We start from the raw sequence: 17,795 nt of genomic DNA, 5'->3' as shown, positions 1-17,795 counted from the left end.
CTAATTGTTTACACTATTTGTGTATCTTTTCTCCCTTTCATTCCTCCCCAGCCCCCCATCTAAAGATCCCTTTGGTAATTTGAGTGAGGTTAAAGAACAGGTTCATTAGGAGTCAGTGAATAGGACAGAGAGAATTTCAGCTGTCTTGGAGATTTAGGCATCATACAAAACATCCCCAGCATCATCATTGGTAATTGCATTGACTGGAGTTTTTTCAGACGAGGTTGTCTTTACAATGTTTTTGTTGCTTGTCAAACTGTTCTCCTGGGCGTGTTTACTTCACTCTGCACCGGTTAGTATGGGTTTTCCTAAGTTTCTCTGAAGCCCTCTTCCATCATTGCTGATGTTACAGTTCTCTTCCATTACATTCACATACCATAATTTGGTTAGCCATTCCCCACTTGCAGGGGATATCCCCTTCCTCCTGCTGCCGCCCCTACCAGTTTCCAGTTTTGGGCGACTGTAAAAAGGGCTGCTATAGATGATATTGTCCCTGTGGGCCCTTTTCCTCTTTCCTTGATCCCTTGGAGACCTGTAGGCCTGGCAGTGATATGGTTGGGTGAAAGAACACATGCACACTTGGTAACTTTTGGTCGTCTGTCTGAATTGCTTTCCAGGATGACTGTACCAATTCCTAACGACCCCAGCAGTTTTCATTTTCCATTTTTGGCGTCTTTGCCAGTCTGGTGGGTGAAAAGTAGAACCTCAGAGTTATGTTAATTTGCATTTCTGTCATTATTAGGGCCTTGGAGCATTTTTTCATAGGGTGGTTGGTAGCTGGGCTTTCTTCTTTTGAGAAGCATTTGTCCAAATCATCTGACCGTTTGTCTATTGGGGAATGGCTTTTGGTGTTCACATTTGTCAGCTCACTGGATCCCTTAGACAGCAGAGATACTTGATGGAAAGCTCCCTCTCCCAAGCCATCCTTGTGCCTCTCGTCCTGGTTGTGTTGTTTCTTCCTAGTCCAAAAGCTTTTTACTTACATGGGATCACAGTTACTGAGTCTGTCTTTTGTGAACACTCTTTAACCCTTGCTGGAGGGTGCAGGTGCTGTCTTGTTTCCCTGAGACGTCTAGTATCCCTCACTCCAGTAGCCTTGGTAGAAGGGCCCTCTAAATGCAGTTCATTTATTAAGCATCTACTGTGTGCCAAGGCTGGGGATACAGAGACCAAGACGTCACGCTCTGCCCGGCCCTCAAGGAACGTGGGGGTACCGCATGTACATATTTATGTAAATGAAAAGTAGTTTGGGGTGTTGGAGCTCAAGTTCTAACATCTAGGGGTGAGGTGAGGAAGAGGCAGCTTGTGGGAGGTAACACCTGAACTGAATTTTTAATAATAATAAATAGCTAGCATTTATATATTGTAGTAGGGTCTGAAAAATGCTTTACACGTGTTATCTCAGTTGTTCCTCACAGCAGCCCCATGAGGTAGGTGCTGTTTTTAATCCCCATTTTACAGATAAGGGTCTGAGGCAAGATTCGAAATCAAGGCTTCCCGTGTCCAGGTCCAACAGTCTATCCCCCATGCCATCCGGCTGCTTGAAGGCTTCCAGGGAGATCCAGGGAAGATACTGCAGGCATGGTTGGAGACAGCCTGTGCAAAGGATTGGAGGTGGGAACTTGGCTGAGACCTCCTTAACTTCTCTCCTTTCCTTCTTTCTTAGCAATTTGTGTGTCTTAACGACACTTAGTACAAACTGCTTTTTTTAAGGCATGAACACAAACCGCCACATCTTTCTGACCAGATTATAACCTCCCAAAGGGCAAGGACCTTCGGGGTCTGGGGTGTTGGGGCGCATTGTCTTCAGTGCTTTGGTTCCTGGGAGTAGTTTGGGGACCAGGTCCACTAGGAGGCCTTGCCTGGGGTGGGAGTGGGGCAGAAGGCCCTTAGCAGGGACTCATGATGTAAGCTTTTGAGTTAAACCTTCCCAGTTTCACTGTAAGAGGAAAAGAGCTCAAGATCTGGTACCAGAAGACCTGCTTTAGAAATTCTGGCATTGTTGCCATCTACCCTTCTTCTCTCTGGGCCTCGGTTCCCCTTTCTGTAAAAATGACAGGGTTAGATTAATTGCTCTCCAGGCTTCTGGGTTCTGTGTTCTTGGTCTGTGATCACATTTTAATTTTTCACCCGCTGCCTTCCTGTCTCCCTGCACTCCCAGAGATCTGGTGGATGCTCAGTGCACGTCTAAATGAATGAAGTTTATTTGCCTGACAGGTGTCTTCTGCTATAGCTGGTTATAGTAGATCTGGAAGCTAAGGCTTGCTACCTCATCTTTTTCATTTTGATTTTTAAACAGACCCCAAGAACAAGTGTTTGGATCTCATGATGTCCCAGGTCTCCTGCTGGTCTTTGCTACCAGGGGTTTTTTTGTTTTTTATTTTGGCGAGGCAGTTGGGGTTAAGTGACTTGTCCAGAGTCACACATCTAGGAAGTGTTATGTGTCTGAGTTTGTATTTGAACTCAGGTCCTCCTCACTCCAGGGCTGGTGCTCTATCCACTGTGCCACCTAGCTGCCCTTTTTTTTTTTTAGCTTTTTTAAAATTTTAGACAAACGCCAAAACTGAAATACATAATAAGAAAAGGGAAAGAAACATTATACACTTAAATATAAAATAAGAAAAAACAAAAAAAATGTCACGTGCACAGCAGAACATAGGAGAGGATTCAAAATAAATAATAATAACTTTTCATTTCAAGAAAGCCTATGTATTAAATACTGCGCGTTATGTTGAAAGCTCTCCATCTTTCCTTTCTTGTAGGTTTTCTTTTGTTCTCTGCTATACACTTTTTACTTTGTTCTTTTTTTCCCCTCCCTCCCCCCACTCACCACCCCAAGGCTACAGTTGAGCATTGCATATATTTATATAGAGGTATTGATATATACATACACTTGTCATGTTACACATGCATACATCATTCATATATAAACACATACTTTCCCTAAGAGATTCTACCCCTAATCTTTGTTTTTATGTTTGGGCGTATCTCTTTTTATTCCTCTCTCTCCTAACTCCTCTACTTTACTTCTGCGTGCTGCTTTATCCTCCTTTACTTAACCTACCCTCCCTCTAGCAATCCCTCCCTCATCCTTCCATTCCCCTAAATATAAACCCCCTTCAGCCTGTCCCACACCCTCCCCCATCCATATCCCCTTAGAGTTTTATTGCTTTCTAAATTTAGAAGACTTATATGCTCTTCTAAATGTAAATGTATTTTGCCCTGTTAAACCCATTCCCAATGAGAGTAGGTTTCCAGAACTAATAGCCACCTCCCCCATCTAATTCCTCTGCATTGGTTCTTCCTCTTGCTCCTCGTTTGTAAAAGGCAATCACTCTTTTAGCTGTCCTTGAATGCTTTTACTTTTTACAGTCAGATCGTACTCACTCCTTAGGAGTTACCTAATTACTAGTAACAATCGTAGACATAGGTTTCACATTTTTCATACATGAAAGGTCAGCATTCTTTCCCTATTTAGTCCCTTGTAATTGGTCATTGGTATATACCTTACGTTTCTCTTGGCTCTTGTATGTTAAATCTTCTGTTGAGTTCAGGAGTTTTGCTCTTCTCACAGTTGATCAAATGTCCATTTTTCCATTCAGAATTATGCTTCGCTTTGCTGGGCATGATATTTTTAGCCGGAAGCCCAGTTCTTTTGCTCTTCGATATATAGTGTTCCAAGAGCCACAGTCTTCTAGTGTTGCCTCTGCTAGGTCTTGTGTTATTCTAATTGTGGTACTGCCGTATGTAAACTGTTTTTTTCTCATAATAGTTTGTCCTTGGTCTGGAATTTGACTATAACATTCCCATGAGTTTTCCTTGTAGGATCACTTTCAGGTGGTGATTGGCGTATTTTTTCTATTTCTACTTCCCTTTCTTGTTCTAATGCTTCAAGACAATTTTCTTTAATTATTTCTTATATTATTATATCAAGATTCTTTTGTTACTGGTTTTTGTACTCCAATGTTTACATGATCTGTGAGCATTCTTTAAACTAATGCAGAGTATGACTCTCTGACACGTAGATACTGGCAGTGATGGTATTTGAGAATTGCTGGGGACAAAAATGCCATCCCCTTGCAGCCTCCTCCAGATTCAGCTAGGCAGGTGCTCAGATGGACCTGCTTCATCGCCAGGTCTATCCTTAGGACCCCCAGCGGTCTGCCTGTTGAGTCAGCCCAGTGCCCGGCATAGAGTCAGTGCTGCACAGCTTTGTCTCCATGTTGTGAGTGGGCACCCAGAGCAGCACTGAGGTGGAGGACTGGTTTTTTGTAACAGTGAGATGTGGTAAAGAAAGCTTTGGGTTTGGAATCTGAAGACCTAGGTACAGATCCTGGCCCCTAGATCACCCTTGGGATCATGACCATGTGGAGAGTGGGGGAAATTGACTGTTTCTGCGAAATAAGGGCTCAGACTCCGTGCTCTCTCAGCTCCCATCACCCTCAGAAGTTCTGTTTAATTTAACCAAGTATTCTGATGTCTAGCTTCAGAACCTGGGCATCAACCCGGCCAACATTGGCTTCAGCACACTGACGATGGAATCTGACAAGTTCATCTGCATCCGAGAGAAGGTGGGAGAGCAAGCTCAGGTGGTCATCATCGATACGAGCGATCTGGCTGCTCCCATCCGACGGCCCATCTCTGCGGAGAGTGCCATTATGAATCCGGCCTCAAGAGTGATCGCCCTGAAAGGTATGTGGGTTGCAATGTGGGGAGGCTTCCTGGCATGCAGGCAAGCATTACTAAGCACCTACGCGGGGAAAGCTGTCTAGCAGAACCATGGTCCCTGACACGGATCACGTGGTTGGTCTAGCACAGGGTTTAGTGGAAGGTGGAGGCAGCTTGTCTTGGGACTGGTCAGTGCCTGGAAGGGTTGGAAAGGCCCTGTTGTGGTTTTGCCTTCTGGCAAGCCTCTGGGACAGCTCGGGTGGTCAGGAGGCTGTAGGTGTCAAACTCAGCTGTTGTGCCCTTGCACTGACACCCCAAGTGCAAATGAGTGATCCTAGAAGCCTTGTGTATCCTGGAAGAACTTTTCTTAATGTCTGAGCAACAGCTGATGTCACTGCGTGTGGGAATTCCACCACCTTGGAGCAGTGACGTAAAGCCTGAAGGCAATTACATCGGGGAGGGGCTGGGATAGTTACATTCAGTACACTAACGTGATGTGAAAACCTGCCACATCTTCACTGATGGCTGATCGTGGGATCCTCATCACGTTTTGAGCAGTGAAAACCCTGCACGTCTGACACTTGGCAATGTTGACTCCTAGGCTGCTGTGTTGACGGTGTGCTTCTGACGGTTTTCCCCTTTGGTGGATGTTTCAGTGTCTAGGAGGAAAGACATTCTGTTTAAATACCACGTTTCTTCCAAAATAAATCTGTGCTTGCCTCCTTTCTTGCTTTCTAGTCTTAAACAGATGGCGAGTCGACTTCATCCTCAGTATTTCTTGGGAGCCTTCTATAGAGTAGGCTGGTCCTCATCGTGGCGGACGTCCACCAGTGTGGGTTCTTACTGAATTGGTCTCCTCAGTTCATCATTTTCCCACTTCGGTCTTTAGCCTTCGATTGTGACAACGTAAACGTATCTAGCAGAACTCACTCATGGTATATTAAATAATGTCACAGAGCTTTTATGAAAGACTGGTATCGGTGCATTGTCTTGTATGCCAGTCATTTTGTTTTATCCTGGCAAAGTGCAGTTGTGGCCACATTACTGCCCATGCAGTAAACTCCAGTAGCTCCCTGTTACCACCAGGAGCAAATACAGACTCCTGTTTGGCCTTCAGAGCCCTCCGTGGCCTGCTCTCTCCTCCCTCCTCCACGTGTCCTCCCGGCTGTCCCATGCACCAGACCCTCCCTCTCCCGGAGCCGGGCATTCTCTCTGGTGTCCCCCCAGCCCGGAATGCTCCCCTCCCTAAAGTCCGACCTTGTGATCCCCTGGAATGCTAGTGCTTCTTTCTGAGGTGATCTCTGATGATTCTGGCTGTGTCTGGTTTGTAGTTATTGGTGTATCACCTCCCCTGTGAGCCTTAAGACTGGAGAGCGTGGACTGGTTTCTTTTTTTAAACTCCTTTTTTGTTTCTTCAGCGCGTCTTCTCGCGCCTGGCACGTTCACAAATGCTGCTTGCCTTGCCTCATGCCAGTCTGGAACAATCACCATAGCATTCTTTGTGTCCAAGAAGCGCCCTGTGTCAGAGCCTTTGTGGTAGTGGGCTGGGTCCCTTCTCCAGGGCGGGCCCTGCATTGATCTTGTAGCACAAAGTGGTGTTTGGAAGCGTCAGCTACTTCCAGAACTATACAGAACTTTTTAGTACAGGAGAACTCTGGAGTTGTGGGCATTTTAAGACTAGATCCTAAATTCGGTGGACTCGTATGTCTGTCAGGATTCTCTTGGGACCCCTGATCTTTGGTAGAGTCTTTGGGCCGGGCAAGTACATGAGACCTGCCCCCTGGTTGATCTTCCAAATGTTGAACTTGGCTCAGAGAGAGTTGTTGAAAGTTGCCATGCGTTTCTCTCTGGGTCAGTTCATTCATTTATTAGGTGGGTCAGGAGTCCGCATTAGAGCCCGCTGTTCTTCCAGAGGCCCGTGCTCTGGCCCGTCCAGGCCAGTGGATTGTGTAGACTAGTCTGGAAGCCAAGGAGGCGCTTCTCACCTGCGAGGGGCCTCCCCCGAGCCTGGCAGACAAGAAGCGTATGACAGCTCGAATGCTTTTCTACAAATCTAGTCATTATGTGCAGGGACTTCTAGAACAGAGGAGGTGTGGTTGAAAACAAAAGAGCAGCAGCAGAACCAGCTGGTACTGACCCAGGAGCTGGCGTTGTTAGCGCCTCATTAGTCGTGGCATCGTGGATGAGCTCAGAGCCGTGGGCCGCAGCATGCGAGGGTGGAGACCTCCACACATTGCCTGCTGGTGGATTTGGGATGGTAGGAGTGGAAGCTGAGACATCCTTGGTCTTCATCTACAAAAACTGTAGGGAGTGGGTGGCTCATCACGGTTTTTCGTGGAATTGACAGACGGCAGGAAAGACCGTTACTAGAGTGTGTGACAAACATATTTCTGGACTGCACGCGGGGAGTGCCACCACATTCAGCGTTATGCTGCATCCTTTTATCCATGGGTGTCTTTTTCAGCTCAGCTACTTGATTCTGTGCTACACAATATATTCTCAGTCCATTAAGAAGGGTGGGGAAATAGGGCACATTGGAAGGAATTTGGAGGCACGTATCAAGGGAATGTAAAAATGCATTTAATTCATCTTTTACTGAACCTTGTTTTCCAAGTGGGGAAAAATTTAGACTAAATTAAGACTCTTAGACAGTGATTAAGGGGCCACGTGTGGCTGTAAAACCTTTTCTTCTCCACTTGTGAGTCGTTTTGGTCCTTGGGTCTCCCTTATCCAGGGCCACCTCAGGACAGTTTAGCCTTTTGGGAGCAGAAGAGTTAGGAGAGGGTGGGTCCTTAAGGCCTTAGGAGCCTCGAGCCTTAGGAGGCCAAGAGCCGTCAGTCGAGAGGCGCCACCAGTCTGAGGACTGCCCTCACTGACTCTCTTCACTTCTTTCTGTTTTCTCTTTATCTGACTGGCAGTTCTATGTTCTCTGCGAAGCACGGGTGCCTTTTAACTGAGCCTGTGGCAATTGGGCACCTTTTCAGAGGTGCCGAAGTCCTTGTGGGAGAGGAGGAGGTGGAGCTGAAGGAGACCTGTGAAAGCATGCAGCCGTAGAGGCGAAGCCTGAAACATAGAAGGAATTAAACTTGCCCCTTTTGCACAGACAGTGAATGGGCTGTGAGCTTGGGATGTGTCGTCTTGGCCCCAGGGTAGCCTGGAGTGGATGGCGTTGTGCTCCAAGTTGGTCAGGTGGCCTTGTGTGCAGCTCCCTCTGCTCTGCTGCTGTTTAAATTGAGAAATCATCGAGTGACCTCTGGCTTTGTTCACATCCCAAACTAAGCATTGCATTCTGCATAATGGTATATCATGGCTCTGTCGGGAGGTGCATAACACTCTATCAGTGTGCCTCTGGAGTCGTCTTTCTGAGTTGTTCATCTTTACAAATTGTTCTGGTTCTGCTCATTTCACTCAGTAGCAGTCCATACAAGTCTTCCAGGCTTTCTTCATTTCATAGGGCACAGTAGAAGTCTGTTACACTCACATACCATCATTTGTTTAGCTATTTCCCATTTGATGGGCACTCCCTTAATTTCTAGTACTGTGCCCTCACAAGAAGAGCTGCTGTTAATATTTTTGCACACATAGGCTCTTTCCTTATCTGATCTCCCTGGAGTTTAAGCCTAATAATATTGCTGGGTCAAAGGGTATGCACAGTTTAGTCACTTTTTGGTTATAGTTCAAAATTGATTTCCAAGATAGCTGTACCAGTTTATGGCTTCACCAGCAGGGTGACCGTGTGCCAACCAACATTTGTCGTTTTCCCTCTCTCGCTTTGTCAGTCTGATGGGTGTGAGGTAGACCCTCGCAGCCGCTTTAATTTGCATTTTCTCCTTTTTCGTGATTTGAAGCATTTTTTCATCTGACTCCTTTTGCTTGGATTTTTGCTCTATCCTCTGAGAGCTGCCTTTTCATAGCCTTTGATCATTGGGGAATGGCTGTTATTACACATGTGAATGAGTGAGTTCCTTATGTATCTTGGACATGAGATGTCTATCAGAGAAACTTGCTGCAAAGATTTTTTTTTCCACTGCGTTGGATTTGTTTGTGTAAAACCTTTTTGATTTCCCGTTTTTTCATCCGCCTTTTTCCTAATACTTCTCCACTTTGCTCTCTTGCCCCATCTCTACATAGAAGATGAGAACAGGAGCTTGCTCAAGGCTGATGCGTGAGCCTTGTTGGCTGGACACAAATCACTTCAAACTGAAGAAGCCATGATGGTAATAGAATGGGAGGAGCCTTACAAGCTTAGGCTGATACACTTTAGTTAAAACTGCTTTAATAAAAACAGGAGGAAAGTTGTTTTTATAAAATATGAGGTAACATTTTATATTTAATATTTGCTTTTGGTTTGTTTAACTTACAGATGGACAGATATCCGACAGATTTACTTATTGTGATCCAAGGATGTTCTCAGCATCATATTGTAATGATAAAAAATGTTTGAGCCCATTTTCCTGCTTAGCTACCTCCTTGAGCATCTCATATGTGGAAGCATTTGGTTTTTCATTCCTTAGTGATCAGCAGTCAGTCAGTAAACATGAAGTGCCTACTACGTGCCAAGCTCTGGGGATACAAACACGAAGAAGAAAGGCAGTGCCTGCCCTCCCGGAGCTTATAGATGCCGCGACGGGGGGGGGGGCACGGGGGCGGAGGAGGAAGAGGTGCGCAGCTTGGGGGCGTTATGACGAAATCCACGGGATGCGGCTGGATGGGAAATGAAGGGCCGGCTGGCCTGGGTGCCATCCTTCAGTGCCTCTGGGCTCAGGGTGCCGTGAGGTGAGGGAAGAAAGCAACATTTGCTCTTAAAAGGTGCACAAATTAATAAAATATGCAGAATGTTGATTTGGGAACAGGCTAATGATTGGCTGAAGTTCATTTAACCAGAGCAGAAATGTGAATGGCCTTTTAGTTTGCCTTGGCTGCTTATTTCTTCCTGTCAGAATCATGAAACTATAAAAATAACCTTCAGCATTAAAATTAAGGCCTGATAATGTAATTTTACCACTGAGAAGTGACTTAAGAAAACTTATATCTGTTTAAACTGACTTAACTTTTCCCTGTAATAATAATTTGGCATTTTTCTTGTCAGAACATTTTATGGCTCTGTAAACTTAAGGTATTTAATGGACAAGTCAAGTGAACAAATATTTATTAAGTCCCTACTATGTGCCAGGCACTGTGCTAAATGCTGCAGATAAAAGGAAAGGCAAAAAAATGGTCCCTACTGTCAGGGAGCTCCCAGTCTAAGGAGGGGGACAACATGCAAGCAGGCTCAGGAGAGATTCCTGGCAGAAGGTGGGGTTTTAGTTGAGACTTGAAGGAAGCCAGGAGAGGAAGGGGAGGAGGGAGAGAATACCGGCCTTTGGGGGCAGCCGGTGAAATGCCTGGAGATCGAGTGGGTGTGGGGGACAGCAGAAGGAGCCAGAGCATGGGGAGGAGGGAGGAAGGGAGAAGACCGGGCAGATGGAAGGGAGCAGGCTCACGGAGGGCTCTGAGTGCCAGCGGAGGGTTTTGTATGTGATTCTGGAGGCAGCAGAGAGCCGCTGGAGCTTCTTGAGGTGGGGATGGGGTTTGACCTGGATGGACCTGGGCTTTAGGAGTCGCTGGTCAGTGGCCCAGCTGGGACGGAGGGGGACTTGAGGCGGGCAGAGCTACCAGCAGCTGTTGCAGTAGCTCCAGACAGGTTTGAGGGGAGGCAGGTCTGCACGGGGCGGAGGGGTGGGGAAGGGGACGGATAGGAGAGCTTACCAAGGCCAGTCTTCCTGCGGCCCGTGGTTAGACTCCAGCAAAGTTCTGTTCTGGTTTGTCTCCAGGGGCACAAAATGCTTTTCCCTGGGGCCTAGTACTATGATTAACTGTAGTTAAGACATTTCACATGTGATATTAGTGTTTGTAAAATTGGAGATTTCCAATCCTCTTCCCTTTTTCATATCCAGAAAAATCTTTTAGAAAACTAATCCAAGACTGACATTTCAACTGTAGTCATTTAAACAAAATTGACTTTACTGGTATCCTTTGCCATCCTTAATATTTGGACAACTAGAGACCATTGTGACCCTTTCGCCTTCAGCAGACCACAACTTAAACTTGTTTTCAAAACACATGGAAGTGGTTAATCAAGTGGCTGTAGAAATAGATTTGAGGGATGTAAAAACATGCCTGCTTCAGGTTGATAATCTCCCCCTCCCCTTCTCTGTCTCTTTCTCTCTCCCCCTCTCTCTCTCCCCTCCCCCCTCCCTACTTTCCTTCCTCTCTCCCTTTCTCCAATCTTATTTCCTCCTAGCGGGAAAGACCCTTCAAATTTTCAACATTGAGATGAAGAGTAAAGTGAAAGCCCACACGATGGCAGAGGAGGTGACCTTCTGGAAATGGATCTCTGTCAACACTGTTGCCTTGGTGACCGACACAGCTGTCTACCACTGGGGCATGGAGGGCGACTCGCAGCCCCTGAAGATGTTCGACCGACATGCGAGTCTCACTGGTTGTCAGATCATCAACTACAGGACTGATGACCACCAGAAGTGGCTGCTGCTGATTGGCATCTCCGCCCAGGTGAGCCAGGGTGCTGGCACTCTCCCCCAGTATGGGCGGGGCCAGGTAAGGGGCTGGCCTGAGTCCTGAGTAACCCCCCAGCTCTGTGGAGCTGGTTCATTCGGACTGTTTTGCCCTGATACTGGCTGGGTTTTGCTGTGTCTACATGCAGAGAAATGGTGGAAACTGCTTTGCAGACACAAGTTTGGGTCAACACTTAAGACTAGTACTATGTGGGAGTACTTTGTTCCCAAAAGGGAATGGAGTGGAGTCGAGGGCTGTCCTAACAGCCCTGGCCAGCCTCCCCCAGTCCTGCAGCACTGTGGGACTTTGGGAAAATGGCTTTACTTTTGCGGGCCGTGGGTGTCGCCCCTGTAAAATGAAAGGCAAGGGATGGTGGCTCTACAATCGCGACTGGCCAGGGTGTTATCCGTTCAGTTCTCCTTCCTGTATCTTTTGACAGCGTTCATTTTGGGGAGGTTCCATTGAGTACTGCGTGAAGCTTGAAACGGCATGAACCAGACCTTTCATGTGAGATAGAGAGCATATGAGTCAGTCAGGACGCACTTATTTAGCACCTACCGTGTGCCAGGCACTGTGCTAAACACTGGGGGTACAAAGAGAGGGTTCTGTCCCTGCCCAGGGTACTCTCATGGGAGAGACAACAAGCAAACCCGACTGTGTCCATACAGCCAGGCTACGTGCCCGATAAGTAAGGAGTGACCAGAGGGAAGGCCCGGGAGCTAAGAGGGCACCTCTGCTACTTCTCATACTCCAGCTTTTGGAAGAACATGTTTGGCAGAATCCCAGAAGGAAAATCCGGGGGGCCCTCTGTGGGCCCTCACTGTCTCTGCAGGCAGCCTAGCTCACGTCCGCATGGCTGTCGTGGGTAAAGGGCTCTTTTTGTTCTGCTTGGCCTCAGAGCACGGACTGGGAGTGACAGCGTAGCCTCTTTAGATTGGACAGAAAGAAAAGCATGCTCCAGGTTGGAACTGTCCCCTCCAGGTCATTTCTGCAGGCGAAGCACCCCTGCTTCTTTTCCCTGGTCCATTCCCTTCACCATTTTGGTTGCACTTCTTTGGACACACTAGAATTTGTGACAATCTGTGTTAAAATGTGGTCCCCAGCATGGAGACGGTAACTTTCCCTGCAGACCTGAGCAGAGCCCAGTGGCACGTCTCTGCCACAGCTGCGGGCACCAGAGCAGTCTAGGCTCACACAGGCTTTTTGGCTGCCCCACTGACACCACCTGCCACCCCAAAACCCTCCCCCAATCTTTATTTGATATGAATTTTTCACCTAGCTGTGTCTCTTCTCCTTAGCTTAGGAGGTGGACTTTTTGTAACCCGGGAGCGGAACTTTACGTCGTTCTCTATTCAGTCTCATTTTAGAATCACTTCAGTCTTCACAGCTAGCCCATCTTGTAGTATTCTGGGTATTTTCCAGTATATTGGCTATTCCTTCTACTTTATGTAATCTGCAGGTTTGATAAGGGTGCCATCTGTACCTTCATTGGGGTGGTTGTTCAATATGATGGCCAAAGGCCATGGGGAGCTTCCCCAGGTGAGCCGGAGGAGACCTCCCTCCAGGCTGACATCATGTCACCTGCTGCTTTCTCGTGTTTGGATGCTGTCCCCTGGAAAAAAGCAACAGCTAGCTTTTTAAAAAGTCATGTTTTGTTGCATTTGTGATTTTTATGACACATTGCATATGCATATAGCAAGAGCTAGTTTTAAAAAATCATGTTTTATTGCATATGCATCAGGTTCCATTGGTATGAAATTGGTTGGTTTTGCTGAACTTTTTTTCTCTGTGAAAAGGGATGGCTTATTGGGTAAGGGGCAGGATTACATTCAGAAATGAAGGTGATACTAATGCATTGTCAGTGGAGTTGTGAACTGATCCAGCCATTCTGGAGAGCAATTTGGAACTATGCCCAAAAGGGCTATAAGATTATGCATCCCCTTTGACCCAGCAATAGCACTTCTAGGGCTGTATCCCAAAGAGATCATAAAAACGGGGAAAGGACCCACATGTACAGAAATATTCATAGCAGCTCTCTCTGTGGTGGCAAAGAATTGGAAATGGAGAGGATGCCCATCAGTTGGGGAATGGCTGAGCAAGTTGTGGTATATGAATGTAATGGACTACTCTTGTGCTATGAGAAATGATGAGTAGGGAGCAGCTAGGTGGTGCAGTGGATAGAGTACTGGCCCTGGATTCAGGAGGACCTGAGTTCAAATCCGGCCGTAGACACATAACACTTACTAGCTGTGTGACCCTGGGCAAGTCAAGTCACTTAACCCCATTGCCTAGCCAAAAAAAATCATAATAGTAATAATGAGCAGGCAGACTTCAGAAAAACCTGGAAAGACTTGTGTGGACTGATGCTGAGTGAAGTGAGCAGAACCAGCAGAACGTTATACACAGAAACAGTCACATTGTGCAGTGACTGAAGTTGACAGACTTAGCCCTTGTCAGCAATGCAAGGATCTAAGATGTCTCCAAGGGTCTCATGATGGAAAATGCTCTCCACACCCAGAGAAAGGACCTTGGAGTGTGGGTGCAGATGGAAGCAGACTCTTCGCTCTCCTTTTCCTTTGTTGTTCTGTTCTATCGCTTCATTCTCATGGCTCCTCCCGTTAGTTCTTATTGTTCTTTACATCATAACTAATGGGAAAATATGCTTAATATGAATGCGTAAGTAGAGCCTGTATCAGATTGCATGCTGTCTTGTGGGGGGAGGGGAAGGAGGGGAAGAAAATTTAAAACTCAAAATCTTATGGAAGTGAATGTTGAAAACTAAAAATAAATTATTTTTAAAGAAGAAATGGTGATAGAAAATTAAAGCTATTGATAAAAATTTTTTAAAAGATAGGACCCTCCCATTTTAAAAATGCCTCTGTTCTTTTTAAAGATAGAATAATAATTACTCACTGTTCTCTTCAGGCTTTCTTCTTTCCTGCCGTGTCAAAGTTAACTATGTCCTTTTCACTCACTGCACATTCTTTTAGCAAAACCGTGTAGTTGGAGCAATGCAGCTTTACTCCGTGGACAGGAAGGTGTCACAGCCTATAGAAGGCCATGCTGCGGCTTTCGCCGAGTTCAAAATAGAAGGGAACTCCAAGGCTTCCACTCTTTTCTGTTTTGCTGTACGGAGCCCTACAGGTGGCAAGGTAAAACCCCTTCTCTTTCTTGCCTTTCGTGTTGTCCTTCTGTGGAGTTACGGCCTCGGTTCTTGCAATAAGCACCAATTTATCAAAATAGGAATAATAATGAGAAGCCAGAGCCTGGCAATTGAAGTGAGAAAGTGAATTTCCCTTGATATCAGTGAAGCCGGATTCACAGCTCCCCAAGCAGTTTTCTACCAAATTCAGAGCTGTGATTCAATAGAGGTTTGATTTCCAAATGGGCCAGCAGTGTCTGCTTCTGATAGAGGGCGGCCTTGTGCAAGCCTTCTCAGAAATCCTCCCCTTTCAGGCATAATGGGGGTGGGGGGTGGGGACAGGGGACACTGAATTTTTGATTGATTTGTTTATTCTACTTCATTAAGGGATTTAGGTAGAGTTTTATTTCTAATTTTGGATACTTTTTGTAAGACTTTTCTTAAGCTTGATTTTCTTTTTTTAGCAATTTTTAAAAAATTAATCTGTCTCTCTCACTACTCTGCCTCTTCCCCTTCAAAAATCAAATTGCTTAATGTGTATCGACATAGTCCAGCAAAATAAACTCCCACATTGCCCACCTCTGAACATCGAGTCTCTGTGCACGCCTTATGTTCGTTGCCTCTCTGTCAGGAGGCGAGTCCTGTGTTTTATCTTCATTCTTTGGGCCTGGAGGCTTATCACGTCACTGATCAGCGTTCTAAAGTCTCTTATTTCTCTCCAGTGGCATTGTGTGCCGCGTTCCGGTTCCACTCACTTTGCTCGGGATTGGTTCCTAAAGGTCGTCCCGGTTTCCTCTGCAGTTGTACATGTCATCATGTCTTATGGCACGAGAATATTCCATTGGATTCGTCTGCCATAGTTTGTTCAGCCATTCTCCAGGAGAACATCGCTCTGGTTTTCTGTTTTAGCCATGGGGAAACTATCTGCTCTGATCTTCTGCACAGATAAATCCTGGTGCTCTTTCTTTGGTGCCTCTTTGGGGTACAGGCCTAGTAGCAGTGTGGGTGAGTTAAAGGCCGTGCACAATTAAGTGGCTTTCTGGGCGCTGTCCCGAGAATGCTGGTTTCCAGAATGGCTGGACCAGTTCACAGTTTAGCCAGCAGGGTGCTAGTGTGCCTGTTTGCCCACAGCCCCTCTGATATTTTCCATTTCCTCTTGATTGGCCTCTTCTTTACAACCCCACATAACTTCAGAGCTTCCTGGATCGGATCCTTTAGCACCAGACCTTCACACAAACTCCTCCTTGGCCGCTTAGTAAGCGGCTGAGTTTTTAATTTCCAGAGTACATCTACTTTAGCTTTTGTGAACACTCCTTTATCCTCATGGGATGGACCCAGTCTTTTAAAACGCTTCAGTGATTTTCAAAGCGTCGCTGTCCTTTCCTGATTGCCTTTGCCTGATAGAACCTCCCCTTATCACCACGAGATCAGCCTCTGCTCCGTGAATCTCAGGACCTTGTGGTGGAGCACCTCCCCCACGCCAGGGGCCTTTGGTTCCCATCCCCCTCCTCCCCTGTACCCTGGTCAGCCTCAGCCAGAGTCCTGGTGCAACGTGCGTGCTCTTGTTTTTGTGTCCCTGGTGCCTCTTGCTCTCTCCGTTCTGGGGCCTCTGTCAGCTCGTCCAGGTTTGCCCAAGTATCTCTGAATTCCTCCCACTTGTTTCTTTCAGTGCAGTCATGGTCCACGACTTTCCTGTCCCACGGTTTACTCAGTCTTTTCACAATTGATTGCCGTACAGCAGAGTCTAGCTATGGCTGTTCTGTTGTTCTATAAATGTAGATATATGTTTATGTATGTCTGTGTGTACACACACACACAGGCATATACACACGTAAAACTCTGTGCCTTCTTGGGGTATCTGCCGGCTTTTCTGGATGTAAATCTAATTTCCTGTCTTGAATGGGAGCCCCCAGGCCATACTGACATATCTCTGGCACAGAAGCAAACTGATACCAATGGAGCAGGCATTTGAGGTGGAATTGAGGCACAGGCACGTGGCTCTGGGCTCAGATAGGAACTTTAGTAAAGAGGAGAATAGAATTTTTAGGCCCAGTGTAGTGGGCACTGGGCCTCTACTTACTGTGCTTCTAGATTTTTATATGCTGTGTAGACTTATGGCATTGTGTTAAAGGCTGACCTTGGAGTCAGGCCTTGCCTCCCAGACATCCTAGCTGTGTGGACGTGGGCAAGTCATGTAACCTCATTAAGGCCAAGAGTTAGAGACCAGATTGGTGGAGGATCATCACATTAATGGAATTGCTGGTCCCAACAAAATAAAACATAGATTTGTTGTTTTCAAAATCCCAAGAGACTCAGAGCAAGAAACAGCTTTCAGGAAAATGGGGATGGCTGAACAAATTGTTAGAAGTGAATGTCATTCATAATAATATTACATTAGAAGAAATAACAAAAGATGTGTGTGCGGAGAATCCTGGGAAGTATGCCCTAGAACCAAGAGGACAGTTTATTCGAAAACAACCTTGTGGAGAAAATCAGCTTTAAGAGGCTCTAGAATTCCGCTGGATTCCATGCCCCATCATGTCACCAGAGGGCCTTCGAGTGTGCTGTCTCCCTCCTGACCCAGGGTGGTGGATTCAGGGTGCAGAAAGATACCTGTGCTTTTGGACACAGCCCCTGTGTGGATTTGTTTACTTGACTTGGCTTATTTGTTTCAGGCATCTTTTTTTTTTTTTTAAGTTCAGTAGGATTGGGGAAGAGGGAAAATTGACACTCTGCAGATTCCCCCTACTGAAAAAAAAAGAGGCATTGAAACATTTTTTTAGATGCACAGAAGGGAGCAGAAGGAAGAACAGACAAGCAGAACATATCTGAAAGTAGGGAATTATTATCTATTTTTTTTAGAAGTACGGTATGAAGTGGAAATTCGCAGGTTTCCATACAGCGCTCTCTTGTGTTCTGTTTATATAGAAGCACTCTTTTTTTGGCGCTTAACCTTAAGATAAAAATAACGTTTAATTTTAAGAAGTAAAAGAGCTTTCAGATGTTGAAGCATCGCCACTTTTCCTTGGCATACGTGACCTTGTTGAACGTGAACCTACGAGATGTAGCGGTGACGGAAGTCTAGATCTCCCGTGTGACTTGTGTGGCTAATGCAGGACAGCTGAGAACTAGCAACAGCGTCTTGGAGCCCTTCATCATAGCCTCCTGACCTTTCGAGTCTCGTTTCATCCCCCATTTTGTTTGGTTGGGGGCTGGTGGCAAAGGGAACGCGGTCCAGAATCTGTAAGAGTGCTGGTGCTCTCCTGTACTTCTCGGGCTCTCGAGGGTTTCGCCCATGTCACGGAGCTGAGATCCTGCCCTTCCAGGAGCGCCCTCACGCAGCCTCTCTTTTTCTCTTGTCTGAGTTCTTGGGCAGCCTTCTCCGGGGTTTCCCTGGCTGCCGACATGCCCTCTGCACAGACTGCTGCCG

The 17,795-nt window shown here is 46.4% G+C and overlaps 1 protein-coding gene across 5 annotated transcripts in view; it reads left to right on the top strand.

Annotated features, from left to right (window-relative positions):
* CLTCL1 (clathrin heavy chain like 1) overlaps window positions 1-17,795 on the top strand; it is an 83,234-nt gene that overhangs the window by 8,703 nt on the left and 56,736 nt on the right. For 4 of the 5 annotated variants that reach the window (XM_020996349.2, XM_020996347.2, XM_020996351.2 and 1 more), the window contains exons 2-4: window positions 4,485-4,692; window positions 10,952-11,220; window positions 14,214-14,375. In XM_020996349.2, coding sequence (XP_020852008.1) covers window positions 4,485-4,692; window positions 10,952-11,220; window positions 14,214-14,375 — 639 coding nt within the window. Of the gene's footprint in view, window positions 1-1,461; window positions 1,615-4,484; window positions 4,693-10,951; window positions 11,221-14,213; window positions 14,376-17,795 lie in introns of all 5 variants that reach the window. The other variant, XM_078154450.1, reaches the window with a different exon arrangement.

The sequence above is a fragment of the Phascolarctos cinereus genome, unplaced genomic scaffold (assembly GCF_003287225.1).
Source record: "Phascolarctos cinereus isolate Bilbo 61053 unplaced genomic scaffold, phaCin_HiC Scaffold_4;HRSCAF=312, whole genome shotgun sequence".
In the NCBI taxonomy this organism is placed as follows: Eukaryota; Metazoa; Chordata; class Mammalia; order Diprotodontia; family Phascolarctidae; genus Phascolarctos; species Phascolarctos cinereus.
Note: the sequence above shows the minus strand (reverse complement) of the source record. Positions and strands in the feature narration are given on the sequence as shown.